Below are 19,179 nucleotides of genomic sequence, written 5' to 3' on the forward strand. Positions count from 1 at the left end.
AACTCCAAAAGGAAAAGTTCCATGATCGTCATAGTCAAAATCCAAAACTTACACACACACACACACACACACACAAATTAAAAATAATGAAATCATCTAAAAGAAATTCAAGTACACAGTAATCACAGTAAGGATGACATAAATCCTGTCAACCTCTACTATGAATAAGAGGTCTTTGGAATACAATATTCCCCAAATTAAAAAAAAAAATCTTGCAATTAAAAAAATCACAGACAGCAAAATTGAGTATAATCTTACAGCGGAATGAATAGATCTTTAATAGAATGGAGGTTTTTTCAAGCATTTCGGATGAAAAGACCAGAGTTGAAGAAGAACTGAACTTTGAAATGCAAGTACAAGGTTCAAAAATAAGATAGAAAGGTAAATTTATTTGAGCACCACAAAGGGAATGCACCGTAAAGAGGAAGAAGAAACAAACAAACAACCCTTGCAAACCTTAATTCTGTACATAGTTAATAAGGAGTCAAAGAACAAAAATAGAGGACTTGGAGGTATATTGGTTATGTTTTAAGACTTTGTACAGGGTAAAAGGAATATGTTAGAAAGGAGGAATAAGGGGATTGATCTTACTACTTCTAATAGTTGGATTAGGTGAGAAGAAAAGTATGCAAACATGAAAAAATGGGGTGGAAAGGGCTTAGATAAAATGCATCCTTGCTTGAAATAGATAAAGGAGACTAGAACACATGCATACATATAGCTATGTTAGAAATACATCAAACTAATGACTAGCCATGTCTCTAGAAGGCCTTTGATTCATCTTGCTTCACTGTGCCTATTTGTTTATATATGTGTATGTATATATCAGAAGGTTGTTAACAAGTACAGAAAAGCAGGATGTATTTGAAAGCAGCATATGGAATTTATTATATATGCTTTATCCAAGCAAGTGGTATCAAATGCAAATATTAAATTGATAGTTTCATATAGAATACTCTTTGTGTATGTGAAAATGTGTTTTTTGTGGGGTAAGGTGCTTAAGTTCAGAGAAAAACATTTTTTTATACAAAAAGAAAAACTACATTGTTCCTCTTTTTGTAATTATGAAAGTATTTTATTATTTTCCAGTTACATGTACAGATAGTTTTCAACATTTGTTTTTATAAGATTTCTAGTTTCAAATTTTTTCCCTCCCTCCCCCCACCTTTTCCCCCTCCCCAAGAAAGACAGCAAGTAATCTGATATAGGTTATATATTACAATAACATTAAATATATTTCTGCATTACTCATGTTATAAGAGAAGAATCAGAGCAAAAAGGAAAAACCTCAAAAAAGAAAAAAAGCAGCACCCAAACCAAAAGATATACTATGGTTTAATCTGCATCCATATTCTACAGTTCTTTTTTTTTTTCTTTTCTGGATTTGGAGAGCCTTTTCCATCATGAGTCCTTTGGAACTATCTTGTACCGTTGTATTGCTGAGAAGAATCAAGTCTATCACAGTTGATCATCACATAATGTTGATGATACTATGTACAATGTTCTTCTGGTTCTGCTCATCTCACTCATCATCAGTTCATGCAAGTCCTTCCAGGTTTCTCTGAACTCCTCCTGCTCATCATTTCTTACAGCACATTAGAATTCCATTACATTCATATACCACAACTTGTTCAGCCATTCCCCAATTGATGGGTAGCCCCTCAATTTCCAATTCCTTGCCACCACAAAAAGAGCAGCTATAAATATTTTTGTACATGTGGGTCCTTTTCCCTTTTTTATTATCTCTTTGGGAAAAAGACCCAATAGTGGTATTTCTGAGTCAAAGGTTATGCACATCCCTTTGGGCATAATTCCAAATTGTTCTCCAGAATGGTTGGATTCGGTTCACAACTCCACCGACAGTGCATTAGTGTTCCAATTTTTCCATTGTTCCTCTTCTTAAAGAGATCATTCTTTGATATATAAAGGTAGTATGGGTCCATGAAAATAACCTTAATTTGTGAGTGTGAAGGCAAAGGTTTGTATACCTGCATAGTCTCTACAGAGCCATACAAATCTGTACAACCAAACCAGTTTGTATAGAATCAGTACAGTTTGCATTAACTATACAAACATATATGATTTAGGAGCAATTTAATTCTATAATCCTGGTGGGGGAACTGACTGGCATCTGGGGATTTTTAGTTCACAAGGATCAGCATTCCTCTCACTCCCAAAAGTAATTTGGGGTCATTGTAATCTTTGAACCAGAAAATAGAAGAGTCATATGTATGAGTTCTTAAATGGAGATGTATAGTGTGTGAGAGGTGTACTGACAGGAAAGAGGAACTACAGATATGATCAGAAACAGCAGTGGGGGGGTCTGAAAGGAGGAAATAAAAGGAAAACAGATAAGGGAGAGAGCAAGGAGGGCTATTTGGCCGCTACAGGCATGTTGTAACACAAGATTTGGACTAAAGCTACCAGTTGTATCTACCTCTTGAAGGACTGAGGGATGTTAAAGGAAAAAGTCTGCCTTTTTTCTCAACTCTTCCCCCATCCACTAATAGATGCAGTAATTCAAAGGTGTCAGACTCATAGCCCACAAACTTCACAAGGGTTGACCACTAAAATAAAATGTAATTGGGGAATGATTAACAAAATAAATGCAAATATAGTACAACAAAATAATGCTGTCTAAGTCAATATAATACCTGCAGGTTACTATTTTATTTGAGTCTAACACCACTGCTATAATGTACTCTGCATACTTCTTCACCTAAACATTTCCTCTGTAGTGATTTCTACATCGCAGATAAAACCAAAGATTATAAGCAAAACTCTTAATTAGAGCAAAAAATCCCACCAAACTTCTTTCTGAATGTTATGAATTTTTCTTATCTAATACTTCTGTTCTGTTGTGATTATATTAATAACTTTTCTTACAATATAGACTCCATAAAACAGAGAAAGAGACCACGTGGACCTTAGGGACATTATATTTCCCCTAGGCTAAAAAGAATCAATTATTCTAACAATGTATGAATGCATGCATGTATGTGTGCATGTGTGTGTGTGCATCTGTATATACTCACACATGATATATGTGCATGCATATATACAAAGATATACACATATATACAGACATATATACATAGACATACTGCAATTGTTTACCATTCCCTTCTCCAGCTCATTTTTTTATGTGTGTGTTTTGGTTTTTTTGGTGAGACTATTGGGGTCAAGTGACTTGCCCAAGGTCACACAGCTAGTGAGTGTCAAGTGTCTGAGGCCAGATTTGAACTCAGGTCCTCCTGACTCCAGGGCTAGTTCTCCAGGGCGCCACCTAGCTGCACCTCCAGCTCATTTTACAGATGAGAAAGTTTTGTTTTTAATAATTCAAGTTAAATTTTATTGGCATCACATTCATCTCTTTAGAGTGTCACAAAAATTTCTAAGTCTGATGAAGAAAATAAACAGCGAAGTCTCCAAGCCATAGAAAAATAGATTTATTGAGAAAGAGCCTATCTCACAATAAAGCCGGTCTTAGGTCTGGGACCCAAAGACCCTGAGCAGTACTGGAAGATGGTATTTATACTGATCTAATAATACTTGAAAGCAATACACCCTAACCCATTAGGACTAACCCTTTTAGAGCATATTGCTGGTGGCACAGACCAAAGAGTGAGAAAAGGGATATAAGGAAACACAATCAGCCCCAACAAAACATGAACCTGAGCTTCAGGGGTGCCTCATCTTAACTGGCAGCTTGCCAGCTCTGCACAAATGGGGCAAAACCTAACAATTCTTATAAACATTACATTTCGAATGTAACATTGATATAAATCTCAATGCTGATTGGTCCCTTCAACTTACAAGATACTATTTTTATCCTTGTGCTTTACCACAATGGACCAAGGGACATCACAACAAAGCTAGTACGTTACCCATATTGAACAGTTGAAATAGAGTCAAGGAACATTGGTTATGGTACATGGAAGAACAAGATTGATAAATGCTCAGAGAGAAACAGTTTACATATCTAGAGAATAATTAAACATATTGATTCACCCTTTATCTAATATTATACTGATTATTATCACAGGTAAGTCACTTATAGTTAAAGGGTTGGGGAAAATCTCACTCATATTATAACTATTATTATAACTATATTAATTAATATTATCTATGTTCTATTATATTTTATAAAGTTTGTTAAATATTTCCCAATTACATTTTTTATCTAGTTACAGAGTGTTGTAATACAACCCACCTTCTTTTTGACAGCTGTGCCCTAAACTGCCCCCTAGGAAGGATTAAAAAATAGACTTTCCCAGTGCTCAACTTGACCAATTCAACAGATTAGAAGGGAGCAGAAATGAAGGAATAGACAACAGCCAACTCTACATCCCAAAACAAACCACAAGAGTGTTAAAATTCAACATGTTGGACTTCAATACCCTCCTCTGTAAAATGAGAAGATGGAGCTAGCTGGTTTCTAAAGCTGAAGAACTTTAAAAATGCAAATTATGTGGTCTTGTGATCCCAAGTCCCGAACTCTTCCACTATACTTTCAGACCTCTCTGTTATTTCATAAACTGTCTCCCCCAACTTGGCTATCCCCAACAAGATTTGTGAGTTATTCTTGAAGGGGCAGGGGACTTACCTTGTTGCTTCTGCCTGTTCTTCACAATGTCAATCCAGTACAAGGCTAGACTTATAGTAGGGACTCACTGATAATGGTGAGACAATAGTGTACTCTTTCATGATGGCAGCTCAGGAGTAGCATCATGTATGCAAAGTACAGGACACGTACACACACGTGTATATGTTTATGTGTGTTCATATATGCATACAATACAAATATATATGCACATACACACATGGACATATACACATATGTACATACATATATATACATACACAGAGAGAGAGAGAGAGAGAGAGAGAGAGAGAGAGAGAGAGAGAGAGATAATCACTTTGGAGGAAATAAAAGGGCACATTTCTCCTCCAGTTCAACCAAAGTTTCTTTGATTGTATATGTGGGTTATTACCAGAGAGCAATAGTCTTACCTGTTATTGCCCTTAAAACAATTGCATACCCTCAACAAAGAAGAATCAATAAAAATCTGTTAAATCATAAGGATATCATCAAGAAACCCATATTCTTTTATGGGTATGTGTGTAAACTGACTCTGCTATTTTATGAAGCATGTCATAGTTTGTTGGACAGTGCTTAAAGGTACAATTTCTGGTGCAGTCAAGGATGTCTGCTCTTTCTAGGTTATTTTAGGATTACTTGGCATATGGTCATATTCTGATTCCCTCTACCAACATTTCCTGCATCTGTTACCCCTTAATATGAGCCATATCAATGCGGTTTCTTAGCATATGTATGTATGTATGTATTTGCATATTTATGTACATACACATGCGTGTGTTTTCTTAATCACTAATTTCAAAAGCTCATAGATAGCACTTTATAGTTCATGATGCATGTGGGGCCTTTTAGTCCTATAAAATTGGTACGGCCAATGAGGAAACTGAGGTCCAGAAAGGTAAAGTAGATTACCCATGGTCATATGGCAAGTAACAAGGTTAAAATTCAAACAAGGTTGAATGACTGAAGTAATGAAAGCAGGAAGGAAAGAATAAGAAACCATTCATTAAACACCACACGATAGACTCTGTACTAAACTTTGAGATTACAAATACAGAAAGTAAGTCTATCTTGGGCATTGAGGACCTTAACATTCTATGAGAGGAAGAAAACAATATAAGATATTTTGTTCTGAGAAACAATAGCTATATATGCAAGCAAAGTATGCAAATGAAATATATGCAAATAAAATGATTCTATATTTCAATATGTTTATATATCAAATATACACTTTCTATATATGGCTATTTATATGTAACATATCAATACTAAATAGATAAGGTTTTCTATATTTAGACATGAAATACTTTATATTTGTTATCTCATTTGATCCTCGTAGCAATTCTGACAAAGGTGCTATTATTATCCCCATTTTACAGGTAAAGAAACTGAGGCAATGAGAAAGGCAGTTACTTCCCCAGAGTCACACAGATAACAAGTGTCTGAGGAAGCATTTAAACTCAGATATTACAGATTCTAGTTCCATCATTCTATGGGACATCGAATTTAAATGCCTAAATAGACATCTGGACATGGAAATCTGGAAGTCAGGGGAGAAGTTAAGACTAAATAAGTAAATCTGAGAATTGTCACCATAGAGATGATCATTGAAAACATGAAAGCTGATGTGATTACCAAGTGAAATACTAAGAAAATTGAAGAGGGCCGCAGGACAGAAAATTACTTTCTTTCTTTAAATAAGTATTGTAGCAGAGTAAAATAATAGAAAATGATGAGCAGTGTGCAATAGATAGTGAAGTGCCTTTGGAGTCAGATAGACCTGGGTTTGATCCTATCCCTAAAATATATTGATTGTGTGATCTTGGACAAGTCACTTAACTTCTCAGTGTCCCAGGCAAAAGCATTTCTAACATTATAAGTGGGAATTCCCTATCCAAATTAAACCACAGGTGCTTCCTCTGTTTGGGTGCCAGCTGTATCATTTATCAGCTCTGAAGCCTTGGAAAAGTCATTTCACTTCTAGAGGTCTAGGTTTTACTAGCTGTAAAACTGAGGAGTTGAAGTATTGTAAGTTCCAAGAATAAGGAAGTGGTATTCGCTCCGTACTCTGATTGAGCCAGGTAACATCTGAAAAGTTGAATTCATTTCTGGGCACTTAAAAAAGATGTTCATAAGCTAGAGAATACCCAAAAGTCAATCATCCAAACAGTAGAGTGAAGGGCTTTGAGCTCAGGCCATGTAAATATTGATTGAAGCAACTAAGAATGTTCAGTCCTGGAGATGAGAAGAATAAAAGGCAGAGTCAGAGCTTGTTTCAAATCTTTTCAAAGCTGTCACTTGGGAGATGAATTTAGACTTGCAAGAGCAGAACTAGCATCAATGGGTAGAAGATACAAAGAGGCAAATTCAAGTTTGATTTAAAGAAAAAAGGGAAGTATCTAAAAAATGAGCTGCATCAGGAGGGAGTTAGTTCTTCCTCACTTAAAAGCTAAGTGATGAAATAAGACAATAGAGACAGGACACCATATGGCTTATAAATATAAGAGAATACTACCATGCTGTAAGACATGACAAACGGCAAGAATTCCAAGAAACCTAGGAAGACTCATATGAACTGGTGAAGAACGAGATGAGCAGGATCAGGATAATAATTTGTAAAATGATTGCTATTTTGTAAAACAAAACAACTTTCAAAGATTTAAAAATCTTAATGAATACTATGACCAATTATGACTCCAAAATATAGATGATGAAGCATGTCCCCTACTTCTTCAAAGTATTGAAGCTTAAGCAGCAAATTAGTCAGAATTAGAATCTAAGAATTTTATACCCATTAAAGACTCTCTATATTATCAATCCAACAATCAACAAGCATTTATTAAATCTCCATTATGTGTCCGACACCATGCAATTAATTGGAGATACAAAGACAAAAGGCAGATTACATTCTGCTAGGTGAGTCAATATGCAGATAGCAAGGTGTATAGGAAACTACAAAACAGATGGAACATAGCCTGAGGAGGGAAAAGAGATTAGTAACTGGAAACTAGGAAAGGCCTTCTGGAAAAGGTAGTACTTAAAGTGTATCTTAAAGCACTGGGGTCAAACTCAAATAAAAATGGGCCACCAAAGTATAAATAAGTGCAAATATATATATATATATATATATATATATATATATATACACACATATATGTATACATATATACATATATATACATATATATATATATATACATATACATATACATATATATATATATATATATATATATAGTGGGGCAATGAGGGTTAAGTAACCTGCCCAGGGTCACACAGCTAGTAAGTGGCAAGTGTTTGAGGTTGGATTTGAACTCAGGTCCTCCTGAATCCAGGGCTGCTACTTTATTGCACCACTTAGCTACCCCCTCATTATATTCTTAAAGAGTTGCTTGGGGGAATCTGGAGGTTTAGTGACTTGATTCAGAGTCCAGTGTTCTCCTTACCATTATGCTTGGGGCTAATTCCTCATCCAACCAAAAATTGTGCAATTTCTCATCCAGAAGCTTAGAACTATTTGCAGCCCTCAACATGGAGTATGGAGTATTTCTGCCCTTAGTGACTCTATTTAACAATGCCTTCTGTGGCAAACAGGAACAAAACCTCACTAGCAAATATTGCTGGGAAAACTGGCAAGCAGTTTGACAGAAATTACATGTGGACCACCATCTTACCATATATCAAGACGAGGTCAAAATGCATACATGATTTAGAAAAGGGGTTGATATTATAAGCAAATGAGGGGAACATGGAAAATTTTAGCTCTCAGATCTATGAATAAGGAAAGAATTTATGACCAAACAAGAGATAAGAAGGATTAAGGTTATAAAATGTATAATTTTGATTACATTAAATTAAAAGGTTTTGCACAATCAAAACCTATAGAGCCAAGATCAGAAGGGAAGCAGGAAATTGGGGGGAATTTATAGTAAGTTTCTCTTATTAAGGCCTCATTTCTCAAATGTGTAGAAAATAAAATCAAATTTGTAAGAATGAGTCATTCCATAATTGATAAATGGCCAAAGGATATGAATGGCAGTTTTCAGAGGAAGAAAATTTTGGCATCCAGTCATTTCAGTCACATCCAACACTTTGTCATCCCTTTTGGGGTTTTGTTGGCAAAGATAGTGGAGTAGTTTGTCATTTCCTATGAAGAAATTGAGGCAAATGGAATTAAGTGACTTGCCCAGGATCACAAAACTAGTAAGTGAGACCACGTTTGAACTCAGAAAGATGAGTCTTCCAGACTTCAGGCCACCCTATCTACTCACCACCTAGCTTCCCAAAAGCGATCTCTAGTCATATGGGAAAAAATACTGTCAATCACTTTTGATTGGAGAAGTGAAAATTATAAAACAATTCTGAGGTACCACCTCACCCCTATCAGATTGTCTAATTTGACAGAAAAAGAAATGACAAATGTGGAAGGGGATGTGGAAGAAATGGGGCATTAAGGCATCATTGGTGGAGTTGTGAACTGATCCCACCATTCTGGAAAGCATTTTGGAACTGCGACCAAAGGTCTATAAACCTACGCATACCCTTGGACCCTGCAATGCTAGGTCTGTATCCCAAATAAATCAAAGAAAAAGGAAAATACCTATTTGTACAAAAACATTTATTGCAACTTTTTTGGGGGAGTGTTGGCAAAGACTTGGAAAATGAGGGGATACCCATGAGTGGGGGAAAAGCTGAACAAGTTGTGGTATGTGATCGTGATGGAATAATATTATGCTATAACAAGTGAAGAGCAGTATGTTTTTATAAAAACCTGGGAAGATTTTGAAGCTTATGAACTGATACAAAATGAAGTGAACAGAACCAAGAAAATGTTGTATACAGTAACAGTACTATTATGATGATAACTGGCTGTAAAAGCTACTCTGATCCATAAATTGATCCAAGACAGATTTGAAGGACTTTTGATGAAAAAGTACAATTTATCTCTGGAGAAATAACTGATAGATTCTGAATGCAGATTGAAGCATATTTTTTCACTTTATTTTTCTTGCTTTATTTCTGCAACATGGCTAATATGGAAATATGTTTTGCATGATTTCACATGTGTAATTGATATCATATTTCTTGCCTTCAGAATAAATGGATGAGGGTTTGGGGGGGAAGAATTTAAGACTCGATTTTTTAAAATTAATGTTTAAAATGAACATTTTTCTCCAAAAAGAAAAACAAAAGAGTCAATTTCTAATCTAAACAACTGGTACACTGAGCAGGGTGATTTTCCTTATGATTATGATAAGGCTAATGCTTAGACTAAAGGTTTTGGGTTCCTTTGAGGAAAAAAGAATCACATCAATAGTTGCCTAAAACAACATTGATCATCTATTCCATACTGTTTTATAATACCTGTTTCTTTTTTTATGTCCAGGGAAAGAAAGGTGAAGCTGGCATACCTGGAGTCAATGGATTACCAGGACCTCCTGTAAGTGAAACAACTGCCTTTTTCTCCCTTGTCAGAGTCTATTTTTTTTTTAAAAAAGAAAAAGTAAATAAACAACTAGTTATTTCTTCTGACAAATGAAGAATTACACAACTAGCAAATCAGTTTGGTAGTCAGAGATCATGGGTCATAACTGGCCTTATTATTTTTTTTTTGCACTGGGCAATGAGGGTTAAGTGACTTGCCCAGGGTCACACAGCTAGTAAGTCTCGTGTCTGAGGCTAGATTTGAACTCAGGTCCTCCTCAATCCAGAGATGGTGCTTTACCCACTGTGCCACCTAACTGCCCCTGGTCTCCTTATTTTTGAAGCTGCCTGTGGTCAGCTTAGAAAATCATAGGTGTCCTAGGATGCAGGGCCAGTCTTTCCCAATCAGGCTATTCTATTGCACTGGCCCTCAAAGCTCACTGTGTGGAGAATGCAAGCAATCCACTTCGGACTTCTTTGGTGGCAGAGAAGCTTGGATCTAGAGAATCCGAATACCTGGTTAGTTACAATTGGGAACACATACCCAGGGATTTATCCTGGAGAGAAAAAAAAATTGATCTGGCACTTTCAATACTTAAGTTATTTTATAGGAGCAAGCTAGCTCAGCAACAACTTAACAAAAATGATTAACTTAAATAAGAAGCTATAGGATGGAGTTCTTCCTTTCTCCATGACCATCACTCAAGGAGTTTTACATCCTGCTCTACCCCCATACATCTCATCTATAAGTCTCTTGTTTTTTGTTTTCTTTTGTGGGGCAATGAGGGTTCAATGACTTGCCCAGGGTCACCCAGCTACTAAGTTTCAATTTTTTGAGGTCACATTTGAACTCAGGTCCTCCTCAATCTGAGGCTGGTGCTTTATCCACTGTGCCACCTATCTGCCCCCTATCATCCATAAGTTTCTTATGGTAGCACGGGGTCTTTTCCATCTAGTCATTGAGGGAGCTGAATTTAAAGCATATTTTGTGTCACTTTCCCTGGGGACCAAATTGGAATTTATGGCTCAAGCATTCTCTATGTGACTGTGTTCCCTTGTGCTATATGTGTCTCTGAGATTGTAATGCATTGGGCTGTACTATAAACTGCTGGAGGTTTTAAAGGCAGCAAATATCAAAGAAATGTGCAGTTAAGATGATTGTGCTATAATGTCAGTGACAGCAATGTCCTTTGACAGCATTTCTTGAGACCTTCCCCACTCCCTCAGGCAGACCTGGATTAGCAGCAGTTGCAGAAGCCTGTCACCATTAGAAATGAGAATTTCTTGAGCCATTTTGTCTATTATGAATTAAAGCATTGTGACACAGAAGGAAAAATACTGGAGAGAAGCCAAGAGATCTTGATTTACATTCTAGCTTGGCCATGAAGTCATTTTGCAACCAGCAAGAAGTCACATCAAGTCTGTGACTCTTATTTCATGACAATAATGTGAGAGTGTTAGATTAGTTCATAATAAGAACATAGAAATTTTGAACTGGAACGGATCTTAAAAGTCATATAGTTTGACTCTCTCCAATGTCTTTTCAAGAATCAAATTATGATTCTTTGTACATATATCATCCATCCATCTATCTATCTATCTATCTATCTATCTATCTATCTATCTATCTATCTATCTATCTATCTATCTATCTATCTATCTATCTATCGATTTACTGTCCTGCCATTTGGCTCCATTGATGTTGCCTGGCTCTTGATTATCTGCCCAGGCTTTTGACAACCCATCTTGCCTTCCCATTAAATATTTGTGTCCTCCTAGTTCTTTCTTGCCTTAGTGGTTTCTGACCTAATGCTGGTATTGCTTGCATTGTGAACATAACAGGAAAGGTAGGATGATGAGAGTGGGAAGTCAGTAACTCTGGGCACCAGCATCTCTCCCACACTGAAATTCTCTTAAGATGATGCCTGAACTTAGGGAGGAGTGGGAGGTTTGCTTCTGGTGCTAGAGGGTAGCCCTTATGATAGATCTTATTTAAAACCTTTAGTGTTAGAGAAGGAAGAAATGAGATAGGTTGTTTTTTTTTTTATTTCTGAGGGCCCTTCCTTTTTTTGTATGATACCCCGATTTTGTGTGTGTTCCCTAGGGGAGATATATAACAGTCTAACAGTGGGTGGCCTGGCCTGAAATACCTAAAGCTTAGGTATGTAACATGTCACCCTTCCCCTGAGCTCTCCAGTACCCTTAAGTAGATTTGGAGGTGTCCAGTTTCTCTAATTCCCTCAAACCCCCAACTGTATTCCCATAATTTAAGGGTCCCATATACCTCAGTTCCTTTTAACCACTTAATAGTCAGATTATCTGTAGCTTTTATAAAAGGATATTTACTTTAAAGACATAACTAGACAAATATACAAACATCCTTCTCCAACACTACAGTTTCTGAGGAGGGAAAAGGAATTAGTTTAACTGCTTAACTCAGTTCTTGTATGGCATAGTCCCACCAACTTCAAATTTCACAATTCAGAGGTGGTGGTGGGATGGCATCAGGGGCTTAATATTCATGTCCTAGTACCTTGCCTTCTTAGGGCTTCCCTTCTGGGCTGGCAGCAACCTCCAGCCTAGATTCCTGACTCCAAGGTCACCAGAACTCCAGTTCCAAGGTCTAAGGCCTAGAACTAAAAAGGAAAAACAAAACAGGTGACAATGCCCAGGATGTTTCTCAAGACATAGGACCTACAAAGGGAGGCAGGGGGAGAAGGTAGTGAACAACTCAGTGCATTGAAGTCTGTGCTGTGGGTAAACAGGATCTCCTCCCTTTCCTCCACTCCCCACCCCAAATGTTGCTGGAAAGAAAGTGAGATTCTCAGTCTGGTCATTTTAAAGATACAGCCTATTGTGGCTGTTAAAGACAGTAGCTTTCATTGGAAGTGACTGTTCCCACCCATATGTTAGGGGAACACAGAATGTCTTCAACTAAAAGCAGGAGTAGATCCCTAGTACCTCCCATGTGGATGCTTCTATCTTAGGTGATCTGGGCATGCATTAAAATTCCATTACTATAACAAGCTGCTTTCATATCTATCTATAGCTATAGCTTATCTATAGTCTATAGCTATAATCTATATCTTAGCTAAAGCTATATCTACATATTCATCTATATCCATAACCATATCTATATCTATACACCTAATACACTCATACATATACCCATTTGTGTATATTGTATATAAGTATACAGGCACATATACATATGTATGTATGTGTATATGCATATCTTCCCAATTACATGTTAATACAGTGTTTAAAACATTTTTAATTCTTTGAGTTCCAAATTCTATGCCTCCTTCCTTCCTTCCCTCCCTTCCACATTACCTGAGATGGTAAGCAATCAGATATAGGTTATACATGTATAGCAAGCTTCTTTAGGTCTAAGTCACAGAGAAAACCCTAAAGAGATTTTGTCAGAGATGAAACCACATCACCATGCCATTGACATATGTGGCTTTGATAAGACTTTGCAAACCATGCCCTCTTCCCCATAGTTTATCAGTATCACAGATTAGAGCACCTTGATCTTCAGTTGTAACTTATTTTATGATGGCTGCATGTCTTTTATCTTATATGGATTGCTATAAGCTTTCAGGACTATATGTATTCCTCTCAGACCCAGATCTAACCTAGATTTCCATACTTTATACTCGATCCTCTATCCAGGGACAACAGCAACGCACGGTCTCAATGTAGACATGTAGTATAGCATGGCTTTAGTAGTATGATGTAAATTTGCTGAGTTACATTTGTACAAGGTAGAGGCTCCCCTTAGTAGAAAAATATGAAGGGGCAAAACTTGTACATTGACATCTGCTATGTTATGCGCTGTTTGGACTATGCCTCAAAGAGCTGGTAGATCTCTTCAAGGTTCAGCTAAGCTTCCACCTCCTAAAAGATACTTATTGAAGACCTATTCAGGAACTGATCCTCCAGCAATTACTTGTTAATTTGTATACATTTTTTATTTACTGATCTGTTTTCCTGTTGTTTCTCTCCCATACAATTGAGAACAGTATTTTTTTATATTTTTATATTTTTAATTTTTTTCAATGTTAATAGTATTTTATTTTTCCTAGTTACATGTAAGGATAATTTTCAACATTTGTTTTTATAAGATTTTGAACTCCACATTTTTTACCCTCCCTCCTTTTCCTCTTCCCTCCCCAAGAAAGAAAGCAATCTGATATAGTTTATATATGTACAACCACATTAAATATATTTCTGCATAGTCATCCTGTGAAAGAAGAATCAGAACAAAAGGAAAAAACCTCAAAAAAGAATAAAAACCCAAAAAAGTAGAAATAGTATGGTTCAATCTGCATTCAGATTCCACAGTTCTTTTTTCTGGATGTGGAGAGCACTATCCATTATGAGTCCTTTGGAATTGTCTTGGATCATTGCATTGCTGAGAAGAGCTATGTCTATCACAGTTGATCATCACATCATGTTGTTGTTACTGTGTACAATGTTCTAGTTTTGCTCACTTCACTCAGCATCAGTCCACTTTAAGTCAGCCTCCTTCTCATTTCTTAGAGCACAATAATATTCCATTACATTCATATACCACAACTTGTTCAGCCATTCCTCAATTGGTGGGTGTCCCCTCAATTTCCAATTCTTTGACATCACAAAAAGAGCTGCTAGAAATATTTTTGTCCATGTGGGTCCTTTTCCCTTTTCTATGATCTCTTTGGGATACAGACCTAGTAGTGATGTTGCTGGGTCTAAGGGTATACACGGCCCCATAGTCCTTTGGGCATAGTTCCAAATGAGCAGTATTTTTTAATCTCTGTATTCTATATACAGAGCAGTATCTAACACAGTAGATACTTTGTAAATGTTTGTTGAAATTATGAATGGATAAAGTAATAAACAGTACAGCTAGGTGGCACAGTGGATATAGTGCTGGGCCTGGAGTAATCAAGAACTGAATTAAACTCTAGAGTCTGATACTGTGTGACCCTGGACAAGTCACTTGACTGTGTGTGTCTTAGTTTCCTCATATGTGAAGTGAGATAGAGAAGGAATTGACAAACCACTCTAGTATGCCAAGAAAATCCCAAATAGGTTGGTTCAGAAAGAGTCAGACAAAACTGAAATGACTGAATAACAACAACCACAGTAATGAATGAATGAAAAAAGTCCAGAAAATCTAAAAAACAAAAACAAAAACAAAACCATCACAGGAATTAATATAGTGTTATAGAAAGAGCTGTGGAGTTGGCATCTAAAGATGTGAGTTCAAATCATAATTTTGCCACATCTATATGACCTTGGACAAGCCATTTTCCTTTTTGAGTCTTGTTTCCCTATCTGTTAAATGAGCCTTTTGGACTAGTATTCTCCAAGTTTCCCTTTACCTCTAATAGTCTCTGAGTCAATGGATGTATGCAATTTGCCCTTGAGTCCTTGTTTTGCCATTCATTTCCATATGACCTAGAACAAGTATCTCTGAGATTGCACTGCCTCATCCACAAACTGAGGATCCTGCATGCGCATCATTGCCAGAGCTGCCCTAGTTCTAACATCTCTGAGTCTCGTGTCGGCTGCTTACCACCCATCTAGCTTTCAATGCCTCATTTCACCACTGTACTGTATGGCTTATCAGCTTCTCAAGTATAGCTTGTATAAGGGTTCTTATCCAAAAGGAAAATCTGTAAGTATATTCCAGAAATGTTGGCTTTATAGCCTAGCTACATTAAGATGTCCTTTTGAGTGATAGATGCATTATGCACCCAATTTTCAGAGCATTTTTTGCACACACTCCTATGGCTCTGAATTCTGTATGGAATTGGAGGTTTCAAATTGTCCATAATTCAAATTTTCTTTTCTTTTCTTTTTTTACAATTCACACTTATTGTGGCATTTTTATGTTAATGACGAAGAACAAGATGATTTTGCCTTAATCTTTATTTCTTGGATTCTGGCAAACAAGGTTGGCAAATCATTTTTGCAGTAACAGTGAGGTGACATGGCAGAACAGAAGGAGCTCTGGCCTTGAAGTAAGAGGACCTGGGTTTGAGTCTTGTCTCAGCCACTTATTCTCCATGGGATTGTGAAGTCCCTTAGGAAATTCATGCCTCACACATATATTAGGCTAGGTGATCCCCAAAATATCATCCAACTCTAGGGATTCCATATTTCTCACCATCCTCAGCGTCAGTTTCTTCATCTGTAAAGTGGAACTAGTCATTCCTTCACAATTTTCTTCAAAGTCTAATTGGGAAGAAAGCATTTTTCCAGCCCTAAAGGAATACAGTACTTTCATTATTAGCTTTTCAAGCTACAGGACATTTTCTAAATTAGGCTACTCACTAAAATTTGGAAATCTTTCTTTTTTGTTTGTTTGGGTTTTTTTGTGGGGCAATGGGGGTTGAGTGACTTGCCCAGGGTCACACAGCTAGTAAACGTTAAGTGTCTGAGGCCGGATTTGAACTCAGGTACTCCTGAATCCAGGGCCGGTGCTTTATCCACTGTGCTACCTAGCCGCCCGAAATCTTTCTTTTTTAATCATAAAAGTATTTTACTATTTTTAGTTACATGTAGAGATAGTTTTCAACATTTGTTTTATAAGATTTCTAGTTCCAAATTTTTCTCCCTCCCTCCCCCCTCCCCAAGACAGCAAGCAATCTGATATACGTTATATATGTACAATTGTGTTAAACATATTTCTTCATTAGTCATGCTGTGAAAGAAAAATTAGAAAAAAAGGGGAAAACCTCAAAAAAGAAAAAAAAAATAAAAGTAGAAATGATATGGTAGTATGGTTCAATCTGCATCTAGATTCCATAGTTCTTTTTTTCTGGATTTGGAATTTTCCATCATGAAACCTTTGGAACTATCTTGGATCATTGTATTGCTGAGAAGAGTCAAGTCTATCACAGTTGATCAAAACACAATGTTGTTGATACTGAGTATAATGTTCTGGTTCTGCTCATCTCACTAGCATCAGTTCATGTAAGTCCTTCCAGGTTTCTCCAAAATCTGCCTGCTCATCGTTTCTTAACAGAACAATAGTATTCCATTACATTCATATACCACAACTTGTTTGTCCATCCCCCAATTGATGGGCATCCCCTCAATTTCTTAGCCAATCTTATAGGTGTGAGGTGGTACCTAAGAGTTGTTTTAATTTGCATTTCTCTAATCAATAGTGATTTATAGCATTTTTTTTTCATATGGCAATAGATAACTTTGATTTCTTCATCAGAAAACTGCCTATTCATATGCTTTGACCATTTCTCAATTGGGGAATGACTTGTATTCTTATAAATTTGATTTAGTGCCCTATATATTTTAGAAATGAGGCCTTTATCAGTAATACTGGTTATAAAAATTGTTTCCCAGCTTTCTGCCTCACTTCTAATTTTGGATGCATTGCTTCTGTTTGTACAAAAACTCTTTAATTTAATGTAATCAAAATCATCCATTTTGCATTTCATAATATTCTCTATCTCTTGTTTGGTCACAAACTGTCCTCCTTTCCATAAATCTTAGAGGTAAATTATTCTTTCCTCTCCTAATTTACCTATGATATCACCTTTTATGTTTAAATCATGTACTCATTTTGACGTTATTTTAGTATAAGGTATAAGTTTTTCATCTATGCCTAGTTTCTGCCATACTATCTTCTGTTTTTCCCAGCAGTTCTTGTCTAAAACTGAGTTCCTAACCCAGAAGCTGGAGTCTTTCGGTTTATCAAAAGTACATTATGTGGGGCAGCTAGGTGGTGCAGTGGATAGAGCACCAGCCCTGGAGTCAGGAGTACCTGAGTTCAAATCCAGCCTCAGACACTTAACACTTACTAGCTGTGTGACCCTGGGCAAGTCACTTAACCCCAATTGCCTGACTTAAAAAAGAAAAAAAAAGTACATTACTAAAGTTATTTACTATTGTGTCTCCCGTGCCTAACCTATTCCATTGATCCACCACTCTATTTCTTAGCCAGTACCAAATAGTTTAGATGACTGCCACTTTGTAGTAAAGCTTCAGATTTGGTACAGCTAGCACACCTTGCTGTTCATTTCTTTTCATTGGTTCCATTGATATTCTTTTGTTTGTTTGTTTGTTTTTGTGGGACAATGAGGGTTAAGTGACTTGCCCAGGGTCACACAGCTAGTATGTGTCAAGTGTCTGAGGCCGGATTTGAACTCAGGTCCTCCTGAACCCAGGGTCAGTGCTTTATCCACTGCGCCACCTAGCTGCCCTCTTGATATTCTTGACCTTTTGTTCTTCCAGATGAATTTTGTTATTATTTTGTCTAGCTCTATAAAAATTTTCAGGTAGTCCGATTGGTATGGCAGTGAATAAGTAAATTAATTTAGTTAGAATGGTCATTTTTATTATATTAGCCCAGCCTTTCCATGAGCAAATGATGTTTTTCTAATTATTTAGATCTGATTTGATTTGTTTGAAGTGTTTTGTAATTGTGTTCATAGAGTTACTGGGTTTGTCTTGGCAAGTAGACTCCCAAGTATTTTATATTGTCTACCATTACTTTATATGGAATTTCTTTTTCTATCTCTTGCTGCTGAACTTTGTTGATCATGTTTATAAATGCTGATGGTTTATATAGATTTATTTTATATCCTGCAACTTTGCTAAAGTTGTTAATTGTTTCAAGTAGTTTTTTAATTGATTCTATAGGATTCTCTGAGTATACCATCATATCTTCAAAGAGTGATAGTTTTGTTTCTTCCTTGCCTATTCTAATTCCTTTAATTCCTTTTTCTTCTCTTATTGCTAAAGCTAAAATTTCTAGTACAATATTAAATAATAGAGGTGATAATGGACATTGCTGTTTCACCCACCATCTTACTGGGAAAGCCTCTATCATATCCCATTACATATCATGTTTGCTTATGGTTTTAGGTGGATACTACTTATTATTTTAAGGAAAGCTCCACCTATTCCTCTGTTCTCTAGTGTTTTTATTAGGAATGAGTACTGTATTTTGACAAAAGCTTTCTCTGCATCTATTGAGATAATCATATGATTTTGGTTAGTTTTCTTATTGATGTGGTTGATTATATTGATAGTTTTCCTAATGGTGAACCAGCATTCCTGGTGTAAATCCCATCTGGTCTTAGTGTATTATCCTGGTGATCACTTGCTGTAATCTCCTTGAAAATATTTTATTTAAG

The 19,179-nt window shown here is 36.4% G+C and overlaps 1 protein-coding gene across 1 annotated transcript in view; it reads left to right on the top strand.

Annotated features, from left to right (window-relative positions):
• COL22A1 (collagen type XXII alpha 1 chain) overlaps window positions 1–19,179 on the top strand; it is a 567,886-nt gene that overhangs the window by 339,338 nt on the left and 209,369 nt on the right. The window contains 1 exon segment of the mRNA XM_043991519.1: window positions 9,987–10,040. Coding sequence (XP_043847454.1) covers window positions 9,987–10,040 — 54 coding nt within the window.

This window comes from Dromiciops gliroides, chromosome 1, assembly GCF_019393635.1.
Source record: "Dromiciops gliroides isolate mDroGli1 chromosome 1, mDroGli1.pri, whole genome shotgun sequence".
Lineage (NCBI taxonomy): Eukaryota > Metazoa > Chordata > Mammalia > Microbiotheria > Microbiotheriidae > Dromiciops > Dromiciops gliroides.